We start from the raw sequence: 26,459 nt of genomic DNA, 5'->3' as shown, positions 1-26,459 counted from the left end.
GGAATGTTGACACTCACGGATGTGCAAAACTACATGATTTCAAAATTGGCTACTCTGCGAGTTGCCTGAACAGCTAGTCAGCTAATCAGTCTGAAGATGAAGCCTTGTATAATTAGGCTGGTTTCGAGGTCAATTGACCATGACTGGACACATTTCTTAGGGAGTCTTTACATAAGAGGCTATTTGGTGTTCAAAAACAGCTTAACAGATTGCAACAGAATGGAAAAGGAAGCAGGGTCTTGAGACTTGTTTTAAAATGCAACCATCTCAATAACGCAAATAGTGATGGGACTAGGGATGGGTATTTTGAGTAATTTTGTAGTCGAGTACTCGAACACACAAAAAAAAATGTGTAATCGATTACTTGGAATTTAAGTTCAGCCTTCGAACCTTCAACCAAAGAACGCTTACACCTGTTTTTCTTATGAAAAAATGAAGACTTTGCATAAACAACAACATCCACAATCAAAATTTCTTCTGAAATGATTCAATTACTGTAAATAATAACAGAATTTAATTTTTGGGTGATCTATTCCTTTAACAACATCATATATCCAAAGTGCCAATCAATGCATTATGCACAATGAGTTGTAACAACAAGATTTAGATGAGAAGAGCAATTTCATTGTTACCAACGGCAGGCAAAGGCACAAAGGAAATTCAAATAGCAATATTCGAGTAGTGTTTTTACTAGTCCAATTTTTAAAGCTGGACAAGTACTCGATTAATCAATTACTTGTGCACATCTCTAGGCGGGACACTCAAACAATAGAGTGACACAACAGAAAAACATGTCCATATGAATGTGTATGGCTGTTGCAGCAGTGCTTTAAAGAGGATCAATTTAAAGCCTGATTTTTTTTTTTTAAATCATAATTTTATTTTATTTTTTTACTTCTCCAGCTAGAGCACAGCATGCTAATTAAAGCATTGCCACCAAAATATAATCTAAAACTAGCCAACCTCAATAATCGACTAGTTGGTTGTTGGAGAACTAGTAAACTACCATGACCATCCCTAACACTCACACAACATTGTCATAGGAGTACTTATTTCTCTACTGAAATGAATAATCACATGAAACTTGATTGATCGATAAAGTGTCATTAGTAAAAACAGACAACAGACATCTCATCAATTCCACTAAAAAGGGCCACAGTGACCTTGCACTTGTATCAGGATATAAACTTCAATAGATAGCGTGATTTGAGCTCTGTTGGAACGCACCCTCGATAGAAGAGAGAGATCCTTTACTTCGATAGCCTTAATTAATTCATTGATTTATTCAGCGCTCCAGAGGCTCCTTAAATCACTCTGCAGATTATAATCTCACCGGTAAAGATCAAACACGTGAAATCTGGTGTCTTATGTGCAGTAACGGATATGCCTGCAGGTGGAAATTAAATGAATAACATTCAAAAGCATATAAAACACAGAAAGGTGCCGAATACACATATTGCGCATCTTTGGGGAGTGCCACCAATGTAACCTCACTTCTGGAACAATGTTTCTCACTTTCTCATATTCTGATGGACATATCAACCCATCTTTATTAGCCTAGACCTGGGAGGGAGAGTAACAGGCTCAGCCTAGCAGCGTGCTGCAATCTCTCTCAGACAGCAGACCATGGCCCCTTCCGTGGCCCTATTTAAAAGGCACTTATATTTTTGCTTCAAGGAACACAGTTTTCCACTATGGCAGGAGATCCTTGATAGCCACACACACCAAAATAGAAAAAAAAGGAAGAGGAAGATGAAAAAAAAAACATCCTCATTAGAATTCCAACATGGTGGTTGATTGCCAGTGGAGACTAATATAATTGTCATGGCAACTACATATTGTACAACGATCCCAGTGGAATTACTCTGATTTTCCCTACCCCCCAACTTCCCTGAAAGCCATCGGTTTAAAAGAAGCAGAAGACATTTCTGTTGGAAACCTCAGATGAACAGACAAGTTCTAAATAATTTCACAGCAGACAGCTTTACTTAGTGAAAAACAAAAATAAAACCATTGGGTTCCAGATGAATCAATTATATGTGGCTGTCAAATCATAGTACGGGAATGGTATGTATACGGAAATTAAATTGGCTAAAAGACCAGTCTTTACAGCAGACATGGAACAATACAAAGGAAATGGATTTTCTACACAGATGTTGCATTTATACAGGGTGTGTGTTTAGCCTCCGTCTGTTAGTAAAGCCAGCCAGATGTAAGCTAAGGCTGGAGGAGCAGCCACAAGCAGAGGGCACCACTCTCCTCACCCATTCGCCCACTCTAAGGGGAACCAATGTGATTACTGCATTACCCTCTGGCAACCCTGCTTGAATTTTGAGTCTGCCTTCAACAAACTCACTCATTTTAAATCACAAACAAGACAGAGAGACAGGCAGAAAGAAATAGAAAAATAGAGACTGAGACAGAAGGGAAAAATGGTCAACAAAAATGAAAGAATACAGAAATTCCACACTAATATGCTTTCTTTTGAAAATGCCATCCACACTAGAATGCTGCTTTCCTCAACCAAAAACAGAGCCATTCAAAAATGCTCTTTATTACCACAAAAATCAGAAAACAAAGACGTTAGAAAACTGAAAATAGAGTTTTCATACAAACAGAGATTACTGTGGATGTGGCCAGAAAACAGAATTTAAAATTTAGGCCACGTCCACACTAATACAGATTTGTTTGAAAATTGAATTGATTTCGCTGTTTACACATCTCATCCACAGAGTAACACAGTTTTCTCCACCGAAAACAAGAGCATTTCGAAAATGTTCTCCATTACCGCATACTTTGAAACCTCTGTTTTCAGTTTCCTAATCTCATTGTTTTTCAGCCTTAAAAGGATTAGCATGGACATGGCCTAAATCGCAGCTTTATTTATGTCTTTTTTTTTCTTTTTTTTTTTTTGTCTAACTCCAAATCGCTGTTCTACATCTGAGCATGCTTGAAGTTGCTGGTAAATACGAGAAAATAACTCTGAATATGGCATTAGCCCTACTGCAGGCTTTGCTGGTAACACTTTATAATAACAGTACATGAATAATCATGAATTAATACCTGAATTAATATTTACTTCCACATGAATTAATGATGAGTAAGGAATGGACTAATCAGGAAGTAATGAAGAGATAACTTTAACAACAACATGAGTCATATGAATTCATGCATTAATAACGGTCACCTAAATTACATGTTAGTACATGTTTGTTAGTTAATGCATTAATTAACATTAGGAAATAAACTAAATCAAACAGGCTTTAGAAGAAAGAATGTGAAGTATTTAAACCTTGAATTAAATGTACATAATTAAATGTGGTCATAATTACAAATATTTTTTTTTTTTTATAACTTTTGTCTTATGTCTTCAGTTTCGCCACAAACATCAACGGATGATGCTGGATTATTCTGGATAATTTACATGGATAATCCTTATCAAATTCTGAACACATTAAAGGAATAGTTCTCCCATCATTTACTTACCCTCATGCCATTCCAGATGTGTATGACTTTGTTTCGTCTGCAGAACACAAATGAAGATTTTTAGAAGAATATCTAAGTAGTCGTATGGATTACCTTTATGCTGCATTTATGTGCTTTTTGGAGCTTCAAAGTTTTGGTCACCATTCACCATTTTATTGACCTACAGATCAGAGATATTCTTCTAAAAATCTCTGTTTGAGTTCTGCAGAAGAAAGACAGTCATACACATCTGGAATGACATGAGGGTGAGTGTGATTCTCCATTCCTTTCCCTACATACTCACACTACCACTGTGGGTCCTACCACTCAGTTCACTCGTCATCCAGACGCAGACCATGTCCACATCTCACATTTTACCTCATGACAAACCAAATTATGCTAGACAATATGTGATTTAACTGGGATGAATAATAATGTAGCGCATGTGTAGTTGATAGTAAGTTTACAATGATGTGCCCCTCCAAGTAAAGTCATGGCATGATGCTGCATTAACAAGTAATCAGTTCATGATAGCTCATGAGTAGTTAACAATGAGTTAATAATTATGTGCCCCACCAAGTAAAGTCATGACATGATGATGCATTAACAAGTCATGGGTTCAAGGGTAGTTAATAATTAGTTAGTAATGATGTGCCTCTCTAAGTAGTCACAACATTATGCTGCATTAACAAATATTTTAATACACATGCACTTAAGTTGATCCTTAAACTTTTGCACCAATGAAATAGACCAAGATATTTTTAAAGATCTGCTTATTTGAACACAAAAATCCACTAGCATATATGACATTAAAAAACAAAATTTAAAGGGAAAAAAATTTATTACATTTTTTTTTAATGTGAAAAAAAAAGTCAAGTTTCAATCTTCCACCAAGATGCTTTAAATTAATTAAATCTCTTTTTAAAAACATATAAAGACTCAAAAGAAAAAAAAAACAAACATACCTGTTAAGACATACAAGACACTTTTAAATTATTTAGATGATAAGATGTGTTTTGTCTCTATCTCACCTGATGTCAAGTCGGAAATGCTACAAATGCTAATGTTAGCACTTAATATGTTCAAATAACAAAATTAATTCAAATACTGCACATAACATCGTCAAAACAGATAGTATGAACACTCTGACTTGAGGAAATAGTGGCAAGCAGCCAGCTAACACCTAGATAGAGCCGCTTATAAGTGCCCCACCAGAAACAAGCTCTCCACATATTGTAGTTCCAGGCAGAAATGTAGCGAACTATCTAGATCAGTTCACAAAACAAATGATTGAATATTTACATGCATATATGTCCACGGAAAAATTAACAAAACAAATTACTATTATTAATAACAATGTTGATGATGATGATGATGATGGTGATCTAATCATTATCATCATTTTGAATTTTAATTTTGAATTCTGATGAAACTCACAAACCATGAAAATATTTATAAATATGTATAACAAAAACAAATATTGATCCAGCAACATACAAACAACCTTTCCCATAGATACAGTCAGCAAGGAGGCCCCGCCCATTCGTGGGGGAAAGCAAAGCGCTGTTTCCATAGTTACTCATAAATTCCTATGTGAAAAACTGAGAAATATCTGCTATATTTTGCTATTAAGCTGTTGTGTAGTTTTTTGTACTTCATACAATGCCAAAAAACCCGAAACTGATTTTTTATTGCCCGCCAACTGACAGAAATTGAAGCCCAAAGAAGAGCACTGTGGCTGCAAGCTCTTGAGCCATTAAGTACTTTCTTAGCAGCACCAGGCCACCCCAAGACAGAAGTTTACGTTTATGACCATCACGTTAATATTTTGTCATTTGATTGGTATCTTAAAACATTTTTATTTATACCTTTTAATATGATTGATGGTTAATAAAATGACTGTACCTATAAAATAACTCAAATGTCACATTTCACAGCAACTTTACCAGAAACTTCATTTACCAAACAAAACTTACCGAGAAATTCATCCCCTTAGAAATGTTTGATTGATTAAAGCATAAAAAACAATAAGCAGCGCTCCACTCCGATCATGTCAAGTTTTCTCTTGTATCTTGTCTTGTTTTCTGGTGTTAACTCATCATTATGTCTCTGCTGGAACAGCTGTTGTTATGATATGATAAAAGATTTAGTCTTGAATCTGCTTGGATGTTTCCCAAATACATTAAAGCACATATGTAGCATATGGTCGACTGCAGCCACAGTGCTCTTCTTTAGGCTTATATTTCTGTCAGTTGGCAGGCAATAAAAAAATCAGTTTTGGGTTTTTTGGCATTGTTTGGAGCAAAAAAACGACAACAGCTTTTCGTCATATTTTTCATTGTTTAAATAGCCAAATTTGTTGGATATTTCTCCCCTTTTTTCCTCATAGGAATGTATGAGTAACTATGGTATCAAGGCTTCGCTTTTTCCCACACTAAACCACGCCCCCGGATATGATGCGTTGCCGACTGTATCTATGGTTCAGATGATGAGTGAATTGAGTGGTAGGGTGATGTAACGTTGCTGGCAAAGACAGGCTGACGAAGACGATGACGTTAGAACCCAGGTGCAGTTTATTTACATAATTACCAATCCAACAGAGTTACACTTACAATACCTGACAATGGACAATGGCAAACAAGAGGATAAAATACTTGGAGAAGGGAGAACACATGACAATGAAAACCAATGAACACACAGAACTCTAAACAAGATAACGAGACTGCTATCAACCTAATGAAACAATGAACCAATAAGGGCAAGACACAAGAACATGGGAAACACATGACAATATCACATGATAAGGAAACAGGAACTAACATGGCATGAAAAAAAAAAAAAAAAAAAAACACATACAACCCTGACATATCCCGACGACTTGACGTGGTTACGTGGCATGACATGGAAACATGGTGAAACAAGGTGTGGAGCATGGCCTGGTGAGACAGGGCGTGGAGCATGAGACCAGGGCAGAGCCCGTGGAGGGTGGAGCCATGAGAGGCTCGAGGGGCGGAGCCATGGAAGGCAGAGCTGTGAGAGGCTCTAGGGGCGAAACCATGGAGAACTGGATACCCGTTGAGTAGCCGAAGACTTGAAGGGCTAAGGTGGAGCCGGAGGCAGGGAAGACCAAGGCGGAGCTGGAGGATCGGAAGACAGAGGTGGAGCCAGTGGGACTGAGGACCAAGACGGAGCTGTAGGGAAAGAGGTCCCTGGTGGAGCTGAAGGATCGGAGAGACGAGGCGGAGCCAGGTGACCGACAGACCAAGGAGGAGCTGGAGACATGAGGGACCCCGGTAAAGCCAACAGGCTGCAGGACCACGGTGGAACCAAGGGAACGTAGAGCCGAGGTGATGTTGAGGGATCGACAGGCCAAGGTGGAGTCCAGGGCTCGGAGGGTCTAGGCGGAGTTGGAGTTTCAAAAGTTCTCCGTGTCTGGGATATCTCAGAGGGCGATGATCGAGTCAGTGGCTTGGGGGAAACCGGCTGATCAGGAGAACTCAGGTTGGGCACAAGGGCGGGAACCAATTCCAACTCAAATAGCCCAGTGAGAGATGGCTCTGGAACGTACGAGATTTGCAACGCTGGCTCTGGGACAGACAAGGCTTGCAACACTGGTTCATTGGACGTGGCAGATGTGGGCATTGGCTCGTTGACCAGAGGTGAGCCTGAGACAATGCATGGAGCAGACTGAAGCTTGGCTGTGACATGACATGGAGCAGGCTCAGGTGTGGTTGTGACATGGCATGGACCAGGCTCAGGCGTGGCTGTGACATGGCATGGAGCAGGCTCAGGCGTGGCTGTGACATGGCATGGAGTAGGCTCAGGTGTAGCTGTGACATGGCATGGAGCAGGCTCAGGCGTGGCTGTGACATGGCATGGAGCAGGCTCAGGCGTGGCTGTGACATGGCATGGAGCATGCTGAGGCGTTGCTGTGACATGGCATGGAGCATGCTGAGGCGTTGCTGTGACATGCCATGGAGCAGACTCAGGATCCGGGGCAAAAGATGGCACTAGCTCAGCAACCATGACAAGGAACTCTGGCTTGGCGGCCGTGACGTGGAACTCTGGCTTGGCGGCCGTGACGTGGAACTCTGGCTTGGCAGCCGTGACGTGGAACTCTGGCTTGGTGGCCGTGACGTGGAACTCTGGCTTGGCGGCCCTGATGTGGAACTCTGGCTTGGCGGCCACCTCCCCCACTGTGAACGATGTACCACAAATTATTAGGACAAGGTCGATATACTGAGCCAGATTGAGGGGACTGCGACCGCCAGGCGTCAAGGAGGAAACCAGCTCACTCAATCCCACCTGGAAAATGTCCTTGAGGACGACTTCATTAAAGTCCACCCGGCAGGCTGGAGCGCAGAAGTCCTCCATATTTTTTTCCAGGGATCGCGTCCCCTGGTGAAGACGCAGGATTTGAACTGCTTCAGAGTTCATCTTGCAATGGTCAGGTATTCTGTAACGTGTACGCTTAGCAATGACAGGCAGACGAAGACGATGAAGTTAGAACCCAGGTGCAGTTTATTTACATAAGTGAAGTCCAACAACTGTAAATCCAAGTGTGAAACAAAACATAAACTTGACTTGACCAATCCAACAATTTTATACTTACAATACCTGACAATCGACAATGGCAAACAAGAGGGTAAAATACTTGGACAAGGGAGAACACATGACAATGAAAACCAATGATCACACAGAACTCTAAACAAGACAATGAGACTGCTAACAACCTAATGAAACAATGAACCAATGAGGGCAAGACACAAGAACAAGGGAAACACATGACAAGATCACATGACAAGGAAACAGGAACTAACATGGCATGGAACAAAAACACATACAAACCTGACAGGTGAGTATGAAATGAAATGGACAGAGAATAACGTAAAACCAGCTGAGATCAAATTATTGGTGATCATTATTGTGTTTTTCTATGGTTTTTTATGTCAATTTAAAAAAATAAATGGTGGAATTATGCTGTTTGTTGAGAAACTGCAGACAGCTAAATGTATAAAATACTTAAATTATGACAATATTAAATATCACTGTTTAATTAAAGGTTGAAGTACTTCACATTCTATCTTCTAATGTCTGTTTGATTTAGTTTATTTCCTAATGTTAACTAATGCATTAACTAACAAATATGTACTAACGTAGTTAAGGTGACCTTTATTAATGCATGAATTCATATGACTCATGTTGTAGTTAATGTTAGCTCTTCATTAGTTCCTGTTTAGTCCATTCCTTAACCCATCATTAATTCATGCAGAAGTAACTATTAATTCAGGTATTAATGTATGATTATTTATGTACTGTTATTATAAAGTGTTACCGGCTTTGCCCTTTTTCTGCGATTTGATATTTTGAAAATGATAGGGGAAAAACAAGAGATGGCAGAAATGAGCTGATATTAGATTATTCAACTTCACCTCCCACAAAAATCAGATCTATTGCACAGTCAAGCAGTCGTGAGAGGTTTTGTGTGTTCATTTGTGATTTGTGTAAAGGAATAACGCTTCTCAGCCACCAGTGATGTTGTTTTCAAAGGCCAATTTTCAGCTCACCATTAGTGGCTTTCTGAGTGTCCAGTGTAGAGCTGAATCGGCTGCTTTACTGTGCCTTCATTAAGCTTATTGTGTCAGCAGGAAGAGGGGGAAAAAGCAGCTATTTTAAGGGATTTATGCACTCTGAGCTTCCATGGGCAGGCAGTGAAACTCCAGGCCAACAATGCCTCCTTTCACAGCACTACAAAGGACATGTAATTACCTTGATATGGTGGCAAAGGGAAAGGGCAAACTCTCAATATGCAGTAAATGCACTCATGCTGAGACCAGGCAGGGCTAATTTGCTACTGATCTGAAGGAGTTTTTCCTCATTTCCACCACCTTCCCCAATTTCTCTCTCTCTTTCTCACTCTGGCTAAAAAATAGCATGAAGGAACTGTCACCCTGTTCCAGACTACATGTGGTTAGCCCCCTCAATTCTGAAGGATCTTCAACCAGCATATTTAATATCGAACCATGTATGGAAATAGTTTTAGAGACGTACTCGCCCTAACCTCTTGCTTAGCCTTAGGTATTCACATTGTGGGGTCATTTGCATGAATATTTTTTTAATATCATATTTATAAAAGCACCCATTGGTTAATAAGACAGAAACTCCAACAGAAGTTTAAGAATGCTAATTAATTATTTTTTTCATTAGTCCCCATTTCAGATTAAAAAGACTCTGAAGACAGAAGCAGAGAACAGGATGTTTAGGAGAGTATGAGCAAACCACCACTCAACTTGCAATAGAGAAAGATATGCAATTACATTTTGCTTTGATAAGGCCAAGTGGTTTTATTATTCCGCAGGCTTTTCTCTTTGTTTTACTCAATTTCAAAGTAATACAGACAATGACGCAATGAATGCAACCACTGTAGTTTTGATATTGTATATTTTAACCCAAAACCAATTTGGACTTAAATGAAACTGATTGCATTGTGCTTGTTGAGATAAAGGCAGATCCTCAGAGGTGCAGCTTGTTGGATCAGATTCCTGTGCTGAGAGGAAAATAAAAAGGGGAATATGTTTTTGCTGGTATCAAAAGTTCTTTTTTTAACAACCACAATCACGCCACCTTAAGGAAAAGTTAATTGAAAAATGGAAATTCTGTCACTAGCCCTCATGTTGCTACAGACATGTATGACCTCAGTCATCATCTTTTTCTGATGGACCTAAAATTTGTTAAAATAGAGTTTGAATATTTTTCCATCTTTAACATGTGTTGTACACTGGAGCCATTTTGTTTTTTTTACTCAGCTGAAGCTACCTCTATAACCTAAACTAAAATGCCAAAATTGACCCCACAATTCTAACAGAAATGATCATAATGGATATGATGCAGCTGACATGTTGAAGCTGTGACCGCAGAGACTTAAACATTGTTTGTTTAAAGGAATACTCCAGGTTCAATGCAATTTAACCTCAATTGACAGCATTTGTGGCATAATAATGATTACCACAAAAATTTATTTTAACTTTAACTTTAAAAAAAGCAAAAATCAGGGTTACAGTGAGGCACTTACAATAGAAGTGAATGGGGGCCAATTTTTGCACATTAAATTACTCACTTTCTCAAAAGTATAGCCACAAGACACAAACAATATGCATGTAAACATGATTTTAGTGTGATAAAAAGTTGTGTGTAAAGTTATAGCCAATTTTACAACTTCGTTGCCATGGCAATGTAATGTCAACAAATCCTAAAATGACTGTAAAATTACAATTTAAACAACTTTATAGCTCAAATAATACACCAGTTTTAACAGAAGAATTCTGTTAAGAAAGTGCTGTTATAAAATTATAAGCTACACATTTCTGCCTTTAAACCCTCAAAAAATTGGCCACATTCACTTCCATTGTAAGTGCCTCAATGTAACCTCAATTTTTGTTTTGTTTTTTAAGAAAAGGAAGGACGAGTCAAAATAAATTTTTGTGGTAATCAATATTATGTCCAAATGCTGTCGACTGAGCTTAACTTGTACTGAACCTGGAATATTCCTTTAAAAAAAAAAAAAAAGAAAAAACTTACCAGACCACGTGTCCTTCTGTTGCATCCACCATGAGCAGGAAGTGGGAAAGGGGTACTCAGAGTTTTAGCTGACCATGACATTGTCTGATTTATTCAAGATTAATAACTGAATTAACAAATGACTTTGCATCAGCTCTGTCAGGTTTTTTAATATATATTAAAAAACTTTACGGAAGAAATGGCAGGACTACAATCCAGCCGTTTCTTGTAGTTCTTGAGCAGTGTTGTCTGTGGTAGAGAATAACTCCCTTTTGTGTGGACCTTGTGCTTTGTAACTTTGCAGACCTTTTACATGCACAAAGAGATATGTTACACACTAAAGGAAAGGTAAAATCCCAAAAAGCATAATAGGACCTCTTTAAAATATTAAAATATATATATATTTAAAAAATATTTAAATTATTTAAAAATATAAGTAATAAATGTGTATACACATTTAATTTAGATTGAACTTTTCCAGCATTTTTATTATTATGAATTTTTAATTTTTTTTACATAAGGATGACTTTTGTATGTTAGACTTGTTTTGTCCCTTATCTCAGGAATTAGTGGACACTTTTCATTTTTGGGTGAATTATTGTTTAAATGACTAAATACTCTAATGGCTCCACTCATTTCTTCAGCTTTTCCTGTATAGTCACAATAAAGAGGCAGATATCTACAAAGTGATCGGGTTGGAGTGTAACTCAAAAATGGATCATGTAAAGTAATTCAAATCAACAGGACATGAATTATGAAAGGATGTACAGTGCAGGATGGGATTTTCCTTTTTTCCTTCAGACTTATTAGTAAGGACGAGACTGTCAGCACAATGAGGCTAAAGCTGGGACATCAGAGAGAACAATGAGAAACCTGAGATTCCTTAGTGGGTGAGAGAATGAGAGCAATGTGGAGGGGGAGGAGGAGGAGGAAAGAGTGAATAAGAGGAAAAAAAAACTGCATTCTTGTAACTCAAGAACTGCAAGAATGTGTGCTGCAGGTATTTATGGAAACGAGATGTCAGATAGTTGCTCTGGAAACGATGACAACAAAAGAGAAAAGCAGAGAGTAGTGGAGGATGGAAAAAAAAAGCAAAACAATCACAGCGCTCAAGGTGTGATGGCACCAGCTCTGCGTACCACATCACCATGGCAACAAGCAGCTGGCAAGTAATGGCATTGTTAACATTCATTCAGAGAGGCAGCACATGTCCATCAATCTTTAGCGCATAAAGAGGCAACAGCACGTCTGCTAATAGTGTGAAGCCTGCAATGCTCTCCATTGTTCTGCTATAATTACTCCAAAAAGGACAGGATGAGGATGTTGCTCTTTTCTTCACGAAGGTGTCGCAATATAAACACAGATTCAGAGACTTCACTTCATTTCAAGGTACAAGAGAAAAGCAAACCTGACAACAAACACACAGACCCTGTACAACCTCTGAAACAGACACTAAAGGCGGGCGTTCCAGATTATCACTTTGTTGTGATAATCTTTTCTAAACATAGCCTTGGGCGTGTAGATAAACTCCAAACACAACATTCAAGGTGAGCTCTCTCTCTTCCATCGCTTCTTCCTTGGAATGTCATTTTTTCCCGTTCTGTCCATTTGCTGCCACACTCTGTCAGCGGTGGCAGGATGTCGGGCAGAGGAGAACTGGGAGGAGGTGGAGAGAAAAAAAAACAAGATGGCACAGTGGCGTGAAGGTTATGACTTTGAACGTGCACTAGCTTTGGACCTGAGCACACATGCCAATGTGCCAAGACACAAACAAATACACACAGTGCTCAGAGTGATCCTCTCTGCTTTTGCGAAGTCAAACATCTACATTGCATTAATAACAGTAGGTACGCAGCAACTGGTGAAGGTCAACACCTGGTAAGGTGGGAGGGAATAACCAGCAATTGGCTGAGCCAAAGAAAAGAAACATACTCTAGTTTTTTGATTGTATCTATATGACATCATTGGCAGAAATGGATAACTTATATGCAATATAACATAATTTGAATGTCATAATATGTGATTTCTTTTGGTTTAATCAGGGCTCAACAATAATGATTTTTTTTCAGCTGGTCCATTCAGGCCAGTTGTTCAGTAGTTTACCTACCAATATTTTCACTGGCCCCACCAAAAAAATGTATACATTTAATTTTATGCAGCATATTTATGTCAAAAAGAAATGTTTATATGAAATGCACTAATTGGTTTGTTTTTACTTAACACCATGCCAGCTTCAATGGTTATTTTAATGGCAAAGTCTGGCTTAAAATATAGAATAGGTAAAGACAACTACAAAACTATAAAAGTGTTTAAGATCCATTTTTAATTAACACACTAAAACTACACTTTTCAAGGGTTGACATTCATTAACCATTAAGAAAAAAATAAATTTCAACAATTTATTCGATTTTGAATGTAGCTGGAAATAATCTAGCTCTATTGTAACTCTATAACAGATATAAATTCATAAATGTTAACTAGCTAAAAAACTGTAACCTTGGTGACATTTCAATAAGCAGAATTCTCAAAAACAATGTGCAACACATCACAAAAAAACAAATTTATTTTGCAACAAATATAAGGTGTTTTTCACCATCGGGCCAAAGGGGAAAGGTTCCAGTAGCATTTCCATTTGAGTGCCTTTCGGTATATTATAGTGCGATTCCAAACCAAATTTCTCAGCGTGGTTAGCTAACCATGCTCACAGGGCTCCCACACTTTCTGACCAATGATTTATAAAAATCATTTTTATTCAGACCAATTTGCAAGTGAATCATATAGACAGATTTGTGAACCATTTTGACTAATTCATTGAAAAGAACTGACTCTAGAAAAACTAGAAAAATTTGCAATATAATCACTACAGAAATTTCCATGACTTTTCCTTCATGACTTCAGATTTTATTACTGTCCATGAGTTTTCAAAGCATGGAAAAGACAACTTTAAAATTCCCTGATATTTCAAGGTTTGCCATGACCGGAGGAACCCTGTACTCAGGACAGAGATTTTTTTTTCTTTTTCTGGTAGAACAGCTTAAGAACGATTGGTCACAACTGGTCACTTGCTCAGTCAGTCCTTTCTAATCCTGATTTTGTAGCACCCCAACGGAAAAAGAAACCGTAACTGTGCCAGCGAGCCCAGATCATTTGGCCCGATGGTGGAAAAGCACCTATATTTTAACAAAGCAACTCTAATCCGACAGGTCAAGTCACAATTCCGTCAACTGGCCTAAAACTCTCTCACAATGGCCCCAGACCATCCTTATCGTTGTTCCCTGCATAAGCCCTTTAGTGCTTACTTTTATTCTGACACAACTGTGACATTTAATTAAAAAAACAATGCCCTTGCAATGCCTCCTGCACTCATAAGTCACTCTTCTAATGCGGCGCTGGCATGTCACATTGACTCATTAAGGGTTTGGAGGTAATCAACTCCCAGTATGCCAGCTGAGCTTAAGGTCAGATGGACACCGTGTCTCGGTTGTAAGTGATCAGGGTCTGTGTGGCGCGAGAGGGCATTTGTATGTTAACTGGCCTTGCAGGACAACCATGCTGCTCTCAGCAGTAGCTGCATCATGCAGCAGTCGCCCAACTGCAGAGGATGAGTCACTGCAAACAAAGCACTAAATCTCTCCAAAAAACAAACAACACATACAAGTACACGTACAGGCACAAGAAGACGTGTATCACATCTCCAATGTGCAACCGAGCTCTTGAGCCCTTAAACAAAGGATGAAAGAAATGAATTGCTCTCTGTCTTACTACTACGTACGTCATGCACATCACCTCTTCGAAGAGTAGAAACAGAGTAGAGAGACTCAGCTGAGGCCTCATAATAAGTGTCACTATAACTGCAAATGCAGGGACACAAGCTGAAACCTCTAGATGCATCATGGTACAAAAGTAATGCAGAGATCTTAGTGGGAGATTGTCGAATGTCATATTGGCTTTGGGATCTGGCAATAGCTTTGGGTCTAGTAATAACTGTTTGAAATGGGTGTGAATGTGCAGCACACACAGGCTTGGAATCACACCTGTTTACAAGCCCAGAGCACTTCTGAGCAAGACGGTGAGGATGATGTTGTGGAGAGATGTGGCGAATCCACAGGGCCTGAAAAGGAGTGGGAAAAGTGTGGTTGGGACTGGGAAACTCCACTGGGAGCAAGGCGCACAGGAACTGTTCTCGAACTAATGAGCAGACGGCTTTAAATACAGTGAGCATCCAAACTCTCCAGCCCTATGTTACTCTCACATGGGACTGTATCAAACACTTCCACTCACACTGGAGGGGTTTGGGTAACAAACCTCTGTTTCTGTTGAGCTTGTTGCTGTGGTTGGGGTTGGAGACTTGCTCTAAACCCTGGCAACAACAAAAGAAACACCAACTCAAATCTGACTCAACACATTCATGAAATATTTACATTCATCTTAAACTAATCTGTTCTGGAAAAAGAAAGCAAGAAGAAGGACTGAGGATGGAGAAGAGAGTGAGGGCAGATCATAAAACACAAAACTCTGTGAATGATGAAGGACTACGGACAACATGATTACACAGGAACTCCACATTTTGCTTCCGAATGTTCCAGTACACTGACATTAATCCCATTCTGCCAAGTGACTCACAAGTGTCCTACCCCATCAGACATCTTTGCATCAATTCAAATATGTTTACCTTTTTCTGGGATGCGACTGATGAAGCGTTGCTTGAGCAGCCTCAGAGACACAGTTCTGCTCCCATGGAAACCAGGAAGTAACCGCATTCACATTGAATTTGAGCGTGATTCAGAGTTTGCTTTTCTAAGGTAACATTTTTGCTTCAGATTGAGCCAGTCTGAACTCTTACCTGAAAGCCTCCAGAACTGTTCTCTCCGGCAGACGAGGAGCCACTCGCTTGAAGGCACATTTAAAGTCCTCCAGCTTCAAGAAGCCATGACCTAGAGAGAGCACAAACCCAGAGCAAAAGTTAACAAGACTAACACTCTCATCTAAACCATCCAAAAGTTTTTCACAGTGGGGCTGCGGTGTTCCAATAGGACCACACCTGCAGAGATCAGGCAGAGAGCAAGAGACAAAGACGACGTCTCTGAGAGCATACCCAAGTGTCTCCAAAGAGTGCTGTCATTATTTTCTCTTATCTTAAGGAATAAAACCAGCTTCCATTCCATTCACTAAAAGGCTTTTGGCTGAGATAGTGAGAGTGAGGAGAAGGACCAGATGAGATCTCTGGGTGTTTCCAGAAGCCTCTTCCTGTGAACTCAGATGAACAGCTTGTTGTGCCTTCTTCTCAGTGGCTGGCACGCAGGACTTTGATTTGCAGGAAATGGCTCCCCAGAGGAAGTTTAGAGCGCTAACATCCAAAGTCAGAGCTGAAAGTGGAATCTGTTTAGCGTGTCTGCTGAATTGATGAGAGGCACAGCAGCGCACTGAGTGGGGGATTAGAGGGGGGTGCTGGGGAGCACTGTGACATTCATGTCAACACACCAGACCCTGCAACGCCAGCCCACCAACCGTAACAAAACACTGCCCTCCACAGCCACGACGACAGGGACAAGAGTTGGACAGCTGTGGAAATCACACAGTCTGTGCAGAACTAGACAAAAATACATGTCTGCAAAAGTTGGCATGATTTACACTGCATCTTGGCAAAAAAAAACAAAAAAAACAAATTCAATGTTGGGGCCGTGGCACAGCGTGTAATGCACATGCTCATAAAGATGCAGGTTCGAATCCATGATGCAAGCAAAATTTGGCTTGCATTATGCCACAACCTTATTTCAACCTTTTGAACAATTTCCTATTTTTCTTTACTTTCCTCTGTATTAAAGGAATGTTCCAGGTTTAATACAAGTTATGGTCAAATAACAGCATTTGTGGAATAATGTTGATTACCACAAAAATAATTCTCACTCGTACCTCCTTTATTTTAAAAATGCAAAAATTCTGGTTAAAGCAAGGCACTTACAATGGAACTGAATTGTCCATAAACGGCAGTCCATAAACGCTAAAATACATAGTTTAAAAGTATAGCTATAACACGTAATCATTATACATGTTCACTTGATTACAACGTTTTTGTCATGACATATCCCAGCACTAGATATAACTTAAAGAAAAGGTTAGGAAGTGATTTTATCACACTAAAAGCATAATAACATGTATAATGTTTACGTCTTTTGGTTATACTTTTGAAACGTGTAATTTAATGTTTATGGAGAGGCTTCATTCAGTTCCATTGTACTGTAAGTGCCTGCCATTTTTGCTTTAAAAAAAACTAAACAAAAAAACATTATTAAATATTTTTTGGGTGGTACTCAACATTATGCAGCAAATGATGTTGGTTGAGCTTAACTTGTATTGAACAAGAAACATTCCTTTAAAGGCATTTTATATATATAAACGATTTAAAGAAAGAAACATTATGAAAAAGCACTTCTGGGTCAAAGTTTGAGCATCAGTTGACAAGGAGCATGGTTCACTTTCACACCAGATGAGAACAGTTGCGTTTCAAGAGCAACATGCACAGAGCATGCTCTGTTATTGGGCAAGCTGCCACTTCAGCTCAGAATGGGAGTGACGCACTTCAGCGCGCTTTAGTTTCCAGTGTGTCCCCACTGAAGATGAGGATGGGGTTGATGGTGCAGATGAAACAGTCAAACATCTCATCCTGTGCTGACTGTTCAGCCACAGACAGGAGAGGACTTGCCTAAATTGGCAAGCTGACAGGAAATCAGGCAGAGAAAGTAAGGTCAGAGGGCTTAATCTTAGCTGGCAGAGGAACAAACACAATCAGTCTGGGAACTGTTGGAATTATTAAGACATTTTGCTAGCATATAGGCTACATTGGAGAACACCTGTCTGACAGTTGCGCTTCCAAGTTTCCATATGCATATATTCATTCAAAGCTGTTTAAAGTCAACATAAAATGGCATTCGCAACCCATTTTACTTCCATAATGTGATGGATTTCAGAGTGAAATATATGACACTGTAAGGGGTTCGGTGGAAAGGAGGAGGCGAGAACCAGCTTGAGAACTTATATAATAATTTAATGAACAACTTAAACAAAAACACACAACCATAAACACACACAGGGCAGCTGCCTGTAATTCTCTCTCTCGAACTGTCGTCCCCAGCCGCCTTTATCCCTCGCGCGCCCCATCAGGCTGATTGGGGACCGGGCGTGTCATTCCAGCCTGGCCCTGCCCTCCTCGGCTCTACAAACACATATGGAAGGTGCTTGGAGAAGGGTTGTGAAATAAGAAGGCTTGGCAACATCGACTGAAAAGTAAAGTCATTTCAGAGGCGGAGCAAGTTCTTACATTTTAATGAAAGATTATGATGATTTTTTATTTTTTTATTTTATAACATGCACTTACCATTCACGATTAAAGCAGGGATATGTTTTAAGAAAGTAAACAGTGTCAATTTTGATTTCATGTTGACTTTAAAGAGAAGCCTTTGTAAAACCATCTAAAACATACATATATTTCATAGCTGTATGTATCATTTGTCAGCACTGACGTATACTGTTAAGACCACAACCAAGCTGCAAGTCAGAATTGGACTTTCAATCTCTGTTCTAAAATTAGCTAATTTTCAGGTTGCTCTGAATTCAAACAAGGGTTGAGTGAACTCGCTCAGAGCAATTTGGTTCTCGAGATGAATTTGATGGTTCATTAACATTCTCAATTCTAATTAAAAGTCAACTGTATTTTTTTTAAAAGGCTGGTACTTTTTGCTGGAGTCGATTTTAAGTCCTGGGATGTAAAGCTCCAAAGCCTGATCGGAGGCTTACAGGAAGTCTGAGATATTTAAAAGCCAATGAGATATGAGGGAGATAAACAAGAAAGTGAACGAAAGAAAGCTTAAGGCAATACTGAGTCCATTCAACATCTGTTGAAGGGGCGGCCTTCATGGATTCTGCACAAACACACCAGTTTTCGTCTTTTATGGTGGGTCAGCAGGGTTAATGAAATAAGATCCCTTGACCATTCTAAGTAGATTCAATCAAGGTCAGGTGATATCCCCCTCCTCTAATCACTCCTAACTTACTCACTGAAATTATTTCTGTAACAAAATTAATTAGTTAATTATACATTTGCCTCTTTTTGGAATATCTTGCAAACAGTTCCAGAGGGCAGAACAATGAGACCGTGAGACCCATTTTACTATGCGTTCTCTACAGCCTCAAATGTTAGTCCAGGCACTATTCATTTCAGAAAATACAATAATACGAAAATCAGGGACTAAAAAACGAAATATTTTTCATTTCGGTTCGTTCTGAGCAAAAACGGTATTTTTTCGTTCCGGTTCAGAAGTTCTGCAGCCTCCTTTCCAAAAGGTTACCGGTTAGAACAAAATAAAAGAAAGGTTAATAACGTTCTTTTAAAAATGGCAGTACTCTGCGCTAAGGGGTGGGTGAAATACCAATTGCAGTGTTGCTAGATCTCGCAAGAGAAACAAGCAACATGGTCAAACAAGCCCAAAATAAGCCACTTGTCTCACCAAAATAAGCAAAAATAAGCAATTTTTTTCCCCTGTGTTGTGGATTTGTCGGCATAGAAATCATAATCAGCAGTTAATTAACATCAAGTATAATTTTATTTACAGATCTGCTTCTGAGTCAAAACCCTGCAACAATAATTCAGTGAAGACTTGGAAACAACTGAGAAATGTACATTTTACATCTAATAATGTTTTCCTTTTATCTGAAATAGTCGTGCATGTACAGTATATGTAGTAATTATACATAGTTGTTAAAAAGGTCTTAATTCAGAGAATATGACATCCAATTCGGACAATTAGGCAACGAAATTTGCGATGCAGCAGTTTCCTTCAGGATCAAAGCACATGTTTCATTTTTTCGGGCAACATGAAGTGGTGTAGTTCCAAAAATTTACTGTGATAAACCCTTTGTCCTTTAGTTACATGAAAAAATTACCAGAACAAAATTAACCGGTTATAACCGGTTACCAACATTTAAAAATAAAGTTTTCACTCCGGAACATTTGAAAATCACTTTGTTCCGGTTTTCGGTTACGTTCTGCTAAAAATGTAGTTTGTTTTCGGTTTCATTCCTTGAACCGTTTTTAGTCCCTGGTTTGAATACTTTCTTCTATCACAGCTTAATACGTAGAGACAACTAGAAGTCATTTAGGGGTTTATTTTCTTTAAAACTGTAAACACTGTGTCTCTTTGGCACTATGAAAATTCCTCTGTTTGTTTTGAGCAACCCGTTTGGACCCCGCCCACCAACATTACTCAACTGGGACTATCTCTTTGTGTGACCAATGGCAGGAACGGGGTAAATTCAGAAGGTTGTTTTGAAAACAAAGTAAATTTTTGCAATTCCATTCCTTAGTGCTAGTGTCGCAGAAATGACATACTTCAGCTTTAAAGGTGCACTCAGTAACTTTTTGTTCGTGTCATCTTGGACGCAGCGTCATTCAAAATCAACAGTTTTCAGTTGCAGATTTCATTGTAGAAATTCACTATGCACAGTGAGCCCGGATTAATTTAATTCAAGAGTGAAAATATCCAATAACAAGATGGTTACTGAGATTAAGCAAGTAGTATTCAGCCGGTCATGTGATTCTAAAATAAATAAAACAGCTTTTATAAGGTTACTGATATGATTAGAGTCCTCATCTCATGTGGGTGGTCATGATTTTATACTAATTAATTTCTTTAGGAGTAAAACTTTTTTTAATGGGGAAAAAATTACTGAGTGCACCTTTAAGGCAGAAAAATTCTTCAAAAACAATGGCTAAAAAGATGAGGAACCATTTGTATATTTTCCAGCAAATTGTTAAAGCACTAACTGTTTAAGAATCATTTCTCAGTTCGAGATATGCACATACACAACCCCATTGCATGGCTAGAGAAGAAAGCTCAAAGAATACTGAAAGATGTTTTTGCCAATAAAATCTGGCTGAAATCTACCTGGCTAAAATGGTAACAGGAAAGGATGAATGGGAAATCAGTGACAATTACAAAAGAACTGGGTAAATGGCGACCTCTACTGAGAAAATTTGAAATCACACACTAATCATCCACTGATACAGTTCTGTTGAAGTAATAGTTCGCACAGAAATTAAAATAATTTACTTACTCTCATGTTTGCTCCAAACCTGTATGACTTTCTTTCTTCCATGTTACACAAAAGAAGATGTTAGGCTGAATGAAAGCCTCAGTCACTGACTGAAGAAAGTCTTATGGGTTTGGAACAACATGTGTAAGTAAATGATGCCAAAATGTTCATTTTTTGGTAAACTAGACACTGTTCTTAAAGGACTATTCCGGGTTCAATACAAGTTAAGCCCAATCAACAGCACTTGTGGCATAATATTGATTACCACAAAAATAAATTTTGACTTGCCCCTCCTTTTCTTAAAAGGTGACAGTGAGGCACTTACAATGGAACTGAATGGGGGCCAACGTTAAAATACTAACTTTTTCAAAATTATAGCCACAAGACATAAACAATACACATGTTAACATGATTTTAGTGTGATAAAATCACTTACTAACCTTTTCTGCAAAAAGTTATAGCCAATTTTACAACTTTGTTGCCATGGCTGTGGTTTGTTGGTAATGCCAACAAACCCTAAAACCCCAAAATTACTGTAAAATTATGTTTTAAACAACTTTACAGCTCAAATAATACATGAGTTTAAACAGAAGAATTGTAAATGCTTTTATAAAATTGTAAGTGCTTTTATAAAATTATAAGCTTCACATTTCTGCCTTTAAACCCCCATTCACTTCCATTGTAAGTATCTCACTGTAACCTCGATATTTGCTTTTTTAAAAGAAAAAGAGCTACGATTCGAATTTATTTTTTTTCCATAATCAATATTATGCCACAAATGCTGTCGATTGAGCTTAACTTGTATTGAAACCGGAATATTCCTTTAATATGGTTTATTGATTACTACCACCGTTATTACAACAATATTCACAATCAAATTTAATAGATAGCACATATACTGAGTGCTGAGCAGGCGTTTAATCTGAATATAAATAATTCATATTAAATCATATCTAAAGTGTGACATTTAATCTTACCAACCTGTCCTAGTAATTGCCACTTGCATGGTACTGTACATATGCTGTTCTGTTAGTTGCTTTGGTGTTGGCTAAGAAAATACATTTACCTGAGGATACAAGGTGTCACAAAAGACAAGGTCGAAACAGATTTGCTCATACAGAACTGTGCACACAATGTGTTTTAAAAACTGCCCGGTTCTGTCTAGATCCTCTATTCAGTAGCTACTCCACTCAATAAAAGTAATGAGGTCTGTAATCAGACTGATTTTGTATCAACATTAAAGCTACGTAAAATGCACTGAAGCCTAAGTGTTAAACATGCAGAGCACAGTGAGGCAGAGAGGAGGAACATACAGTGTACATCAAACGCACTGAAGATCTGCCTCGTCTTCTCATATGGATCTTCTGCTGACATCTTCCTCACCATGAGAGACATAAACTGCTCCAGTGGGACTCCTTTCAGAGAGAGAGAGAGAGCGAGAGAGAGAGAGAGAGAGAGAATGCTGGGTTTATTACAAAGCTCTCCTCTGAAGTGCATGCTCTTCCTTTACATGGCACTCATCAGAAAGCACTGTGTTTAAAGGAATAATATCTTTCCCTCTTGCCTGCAGGGTAGTCATTTTTTGAGTGCTGTTATTGAGATAAAAAAAAAGGTAGGCTGGGGAGTTCTGGACAGCATTCTTGTGGAAATACCAAACATACAGAGGGAGTTTGGCGAGGGGAACTGGGTGGGCCATGTTGACAGAGATGGGGAAACTGGAGGATAAATGTATTTTGGGGAAGGAGCAAATTAATTAAATGATCCAGGGACAGACGTAACGGCTCCACTGCACTTTGAGCCGTGCCAAAACATACACTGTAAAACATTCATTGAGAACCTCACGCCTAATGTTAAAAAAACAAAAATGAGGAAATTAGATTTGTACATTTTCTGAAAAAAATGTAAGTGCTGCTTGCCCATGCAAAACTTATAGGTGGTTGAAGGTGTTGCTATATGGTTGGTAAGCGGTTTTTAGCATGTTGCTGTGTGGTTGTTGGGGTGTTGAGGTCTTCTGCATGTCACAGAAGGCAACATCCACAATGTGTGTGATCCATCGGTTTCCTTCAGTTTCAAAGCACATGCTTAAAGAGAAAATGCCTAATTTTTTTTCCGGGCAACATGAAGTGATATAATTCTGAAAATGTACTGTGATTAACCCATTGGCCTTTTTTAAACCAGCATTTAAAAATAAAGTTTTCACTGCAGATAAATTAAAAGGGACTTTGATCCTGTATTCGGTTACATTTTGCAAAAAAAAAAAAAAAAAAAAAACAAAAAAAATCCCTTGAACCGCTTTTAATCCCTGCTAATAATAATGACAAAACAGGACCATATTCTCCTAATGTGTGCTGCCAAACTTTGAGAGAATTAGGACAACCTTTCTCTACAGAGATTTTATAAACGGCACATAAGAGATGGCTGCTTCAATTATGATTCGGTAGACATGGACATCTATTAAATGCTTATTTAAATGAAATTATAATCTATTTTTATAGACGCACAGGGCATCTATCTTATCTTATTACCACCAACGCAAGAACTCTCCCTGTCTCTCTCTCTTCATTGCACACCAAACAAACAGGCTTGTGTATATGCCAGTTAGAATATCTGCCATTAAATAAAGCAGGGGGTTTGGGCTATACTGTCCTCTCCCCGTTCCCATCCAGCCTTTAAACGATGGCAGAATTGAGGAAGCCAAATCAGGCCTCACTGCCATCCACTGAGATACAGAGCCCATCAATCAAAAGAAGTGTAATGTCCTTCCATCTCCTCTCTGTTTTTTGTGTTTTTCCCCATTCTTCAATTGGTTTTCTACACACCACCATTCACAATCTTAATTTCTCTTTTTCCTTCTCATCCTCTGCATGTCTCATTCGGCAGAACGGGCCACCGCCTGACTTAACACTCTGGAACACACATGCACACACACACACACAAACATGCAACATTGTCCATGCCTAAAGCTCCTATTTAAAATCATGGACATCTCTGCTGTGCATTCTCCCTTATCACTCAGGACTGTCCCTGAGCTATTCACTGTAAAAAAAATTAAAAGTTGAGTAAACTTAAAAAAGGCAACCATCTGCAAAGCATTTCTGAGTTTACTCAACTTCAGGCAAATTAGTTTTACCAACTTAACATATATAAACTTGAATTTTTAAGTATTGCTGTCCATAATTTTCAGTATTTCTGAATATAATATACAATCTTTTTAAGCAGATCTATATTTTGATAAAAGATCATGTATCAGCCCCACCAAGAGGCCAAATAGTTGGTCTAACTTAAATGGTGGAGTAGGTTACAAGTACTTCAAACTTTTAGAAGCTGAATCAACTTTATAAATAAACTTAATCAAAGCAAACACTAATCACCCTGATGGTGACTTTACACAAAACACAACTTTTTACAGCAAAACATAATTAAAAACACATAGAGCAAAAACATCTATTAATTCAAAACAGATTATTTACAAATGATTTATATGTCCTCATAAGTAGGCATGCTTTGACCAGACACACTTAAATATATTCAAGAGCAGGGGATTGTGGTTAGTGTCTTCAGCCACAATGCTTCTCCAGTGGGTATGCTCAGTAGCAGAAGCAACAATGTTAAGTTCATAGTGCTCAGCCTTACAAGGTTCCCCCAGATTTTGACCCATTAATTTTCAAGACCTTTCCATGACTTTAACAAATGGATAACATCATTAAAGTTAGGAGTCCAAATCAAAGATTTAAATTCCCACATACTGTATTTTCTGATCTTCCATGGTAGAGCCTGGCTTTATAGACTTACAACAGTAAAAATGTAAACTTCCATTTCACAGAGGTACACAAAGTTTCAAATAGAGGGGTGTTGGAGGGTCAGTGATCAAACTGAGCATGCTCAAAAGCCTGTATGTTCTACCTTCACCAGCATTACCACTAAACTTGATATTTTATGTGCTCACTGTTTAAAAATGTAAGTTGCTCTGACTTAAATGCCATAAAAGTTGACTTGATTGTTTTAAGTAAACTCACTTTTTTCGACATTAAATAGTTCAATCAACTTTTTAAATTGAGCTTATCTTACTAAATTGAAGTTGGATTTTTTTACAGTGTTCCAGCCAAGGTTGGAAGCCAGCACAAACATTTTATTATGGATGACGAATACATGTTGCATAAATGGCTTGAATAAAAATGAGATTCAGCTTTTTTTAATTCTTCTTCACCAGATCATTTGGAGATACATAAGTAAAGCTTAAGATCTGATCAGATCTGCCCCGTTCTGGCTCGTCAAGCATTTGTTTGGGGTTTGCTGGGTTGCTTTTTCAAATCAAGGGCCATCATAATCAAATATTTGTCACATAAATCCTGGGAAGAGTGTATGTTTACATTTGCATGAATCACACTGCAGTTCAGTATATGGGGATTTGGCAATGGATTTGACATTTTCCTGTAGATGTTGATCTTCTGTGCAAACTGTAAAGATGTAAATAGCATTTGGCATGTGTCACAATGAAATGTCTTAGAATTCAGTGCTTACAGTAATTACATCATAAATATAACAGTAACCACAACATGGTGTAGTTACCTTTGCTTTCAAGAAGGTTTGTGTTACTCAACACTAAATATTAAATTGGGATGCACAGATACCACTTTTTCTCTTCCGATCCGAGTATGATACCTGAAATCTCTGTATTGGCTGATACTGATTGTGATCCGATACCAGTGTTGTTGTTTTTTTCATAATCAGTTTATAATATCTATACCTCACTCTGTGATACTAATTGGAGTACTCTTTTATATGTAAATAAACACAAACCTCTAACTAAACATTATTTCAATATAAATGCATAGCCTTTTAAGAAAAACATTCATGTTAACTAGTCTTCTGGATAATGTAATGTAATGTTAACAGAAATTCCAGTGAAAATCTTCAGTAGAAAAGAAGCCAGTTTTCTTTGCACAATTTTTTCAACTTACATCTGGACTTTAAATGATTCAGATCTATTTTTTTGTTCACTTTAGTTGTAAGATACTGTATCAGTCTACTTTTCATTCACACAGTTATTTTTTGGAACCCAGTCTACTTAAATATTGTTATAATTTGTAAACAAATAATAATGATAATAACAATAAATTATCATTATTTATTATTATTATTATTGACTTTTAGAATTTTATTATACAACAGTAATTTATTTCAGTCGTGCACCTTTAATTTTAAAACCCTCTGGCTTTTATTTTGACAGTCGGAATACTCCAAGAAGTCTTGTGTGGTTATGTGGGCTAGTTCACAGTAGTTTAATTTGCTTCTTATTCAAATTCTGGTAACATGCTCCTCCAGTGCCATTCTAAATGCATGTTATA

At 38.2% G+C, this 26,459-nt stretch overlaps 1 protein-coding gene across 7 annotated transcripts in view; it reads right to left on the bottom strand.

The window, feature by feature from the left end:
* The window catches only part of efcab11 (EF-hand calcium binding domain 11), a 76,341-nt gene that overhangs the window by 41,767 nt on the left and 8,115 nt on the right, over positions 1-26,459 (bottom strand). For 2 of the 7 annotated variants that reach the window (XM_051647116.1, XM_051647115.1), the window contains exons 4-5: positions 22,425-22,526; positions 15,866-15,956 (exon numbers count right to left, since the gene is read on the bottom strand). In XM_051647116.1, the coding sequence (XP_051503076.1) occupies positions 15,866-15,956; positions 22,425-22,526 (193 nt within the window). Of the gene's footprint in view, positions 1-9,896; positions 10,013-11,510; positions 12,679-15,327; positions 15,383-15,694; positions 15,751-15,865; positions 15,957-22,424; positions 22,527-26,459 lie in introns of those variants that run through there. The other 5 variants (XM_051647114.1, XM_051647112.1, XM_051647113.1 and 2 more) reach the window with 5 other exon arrangements.

The sequence above is a fragment of the Myxocyprinus asiaticus genome, chromosome 20 (genome assembly GCF_019703515.2).
Source record: "Myxocyprinus asiaticus isolate MX2 ecotype Aquarium Trade chromosome 20, UBuf_Myxa_2, whole genome shotgun sequence".
Classification (NCBI taxonomy): Eukaryota; Metazoa; Chordata; class Actinopteri; order Cypriniformes; family Catostomidae; genus Myxocyprinus; species Myxocyprinus asiaticus.
Note: the sequence above shows the minus strand (reverse complement) of the source record. Positions and strands in the feature narration are given on the sequence as shown.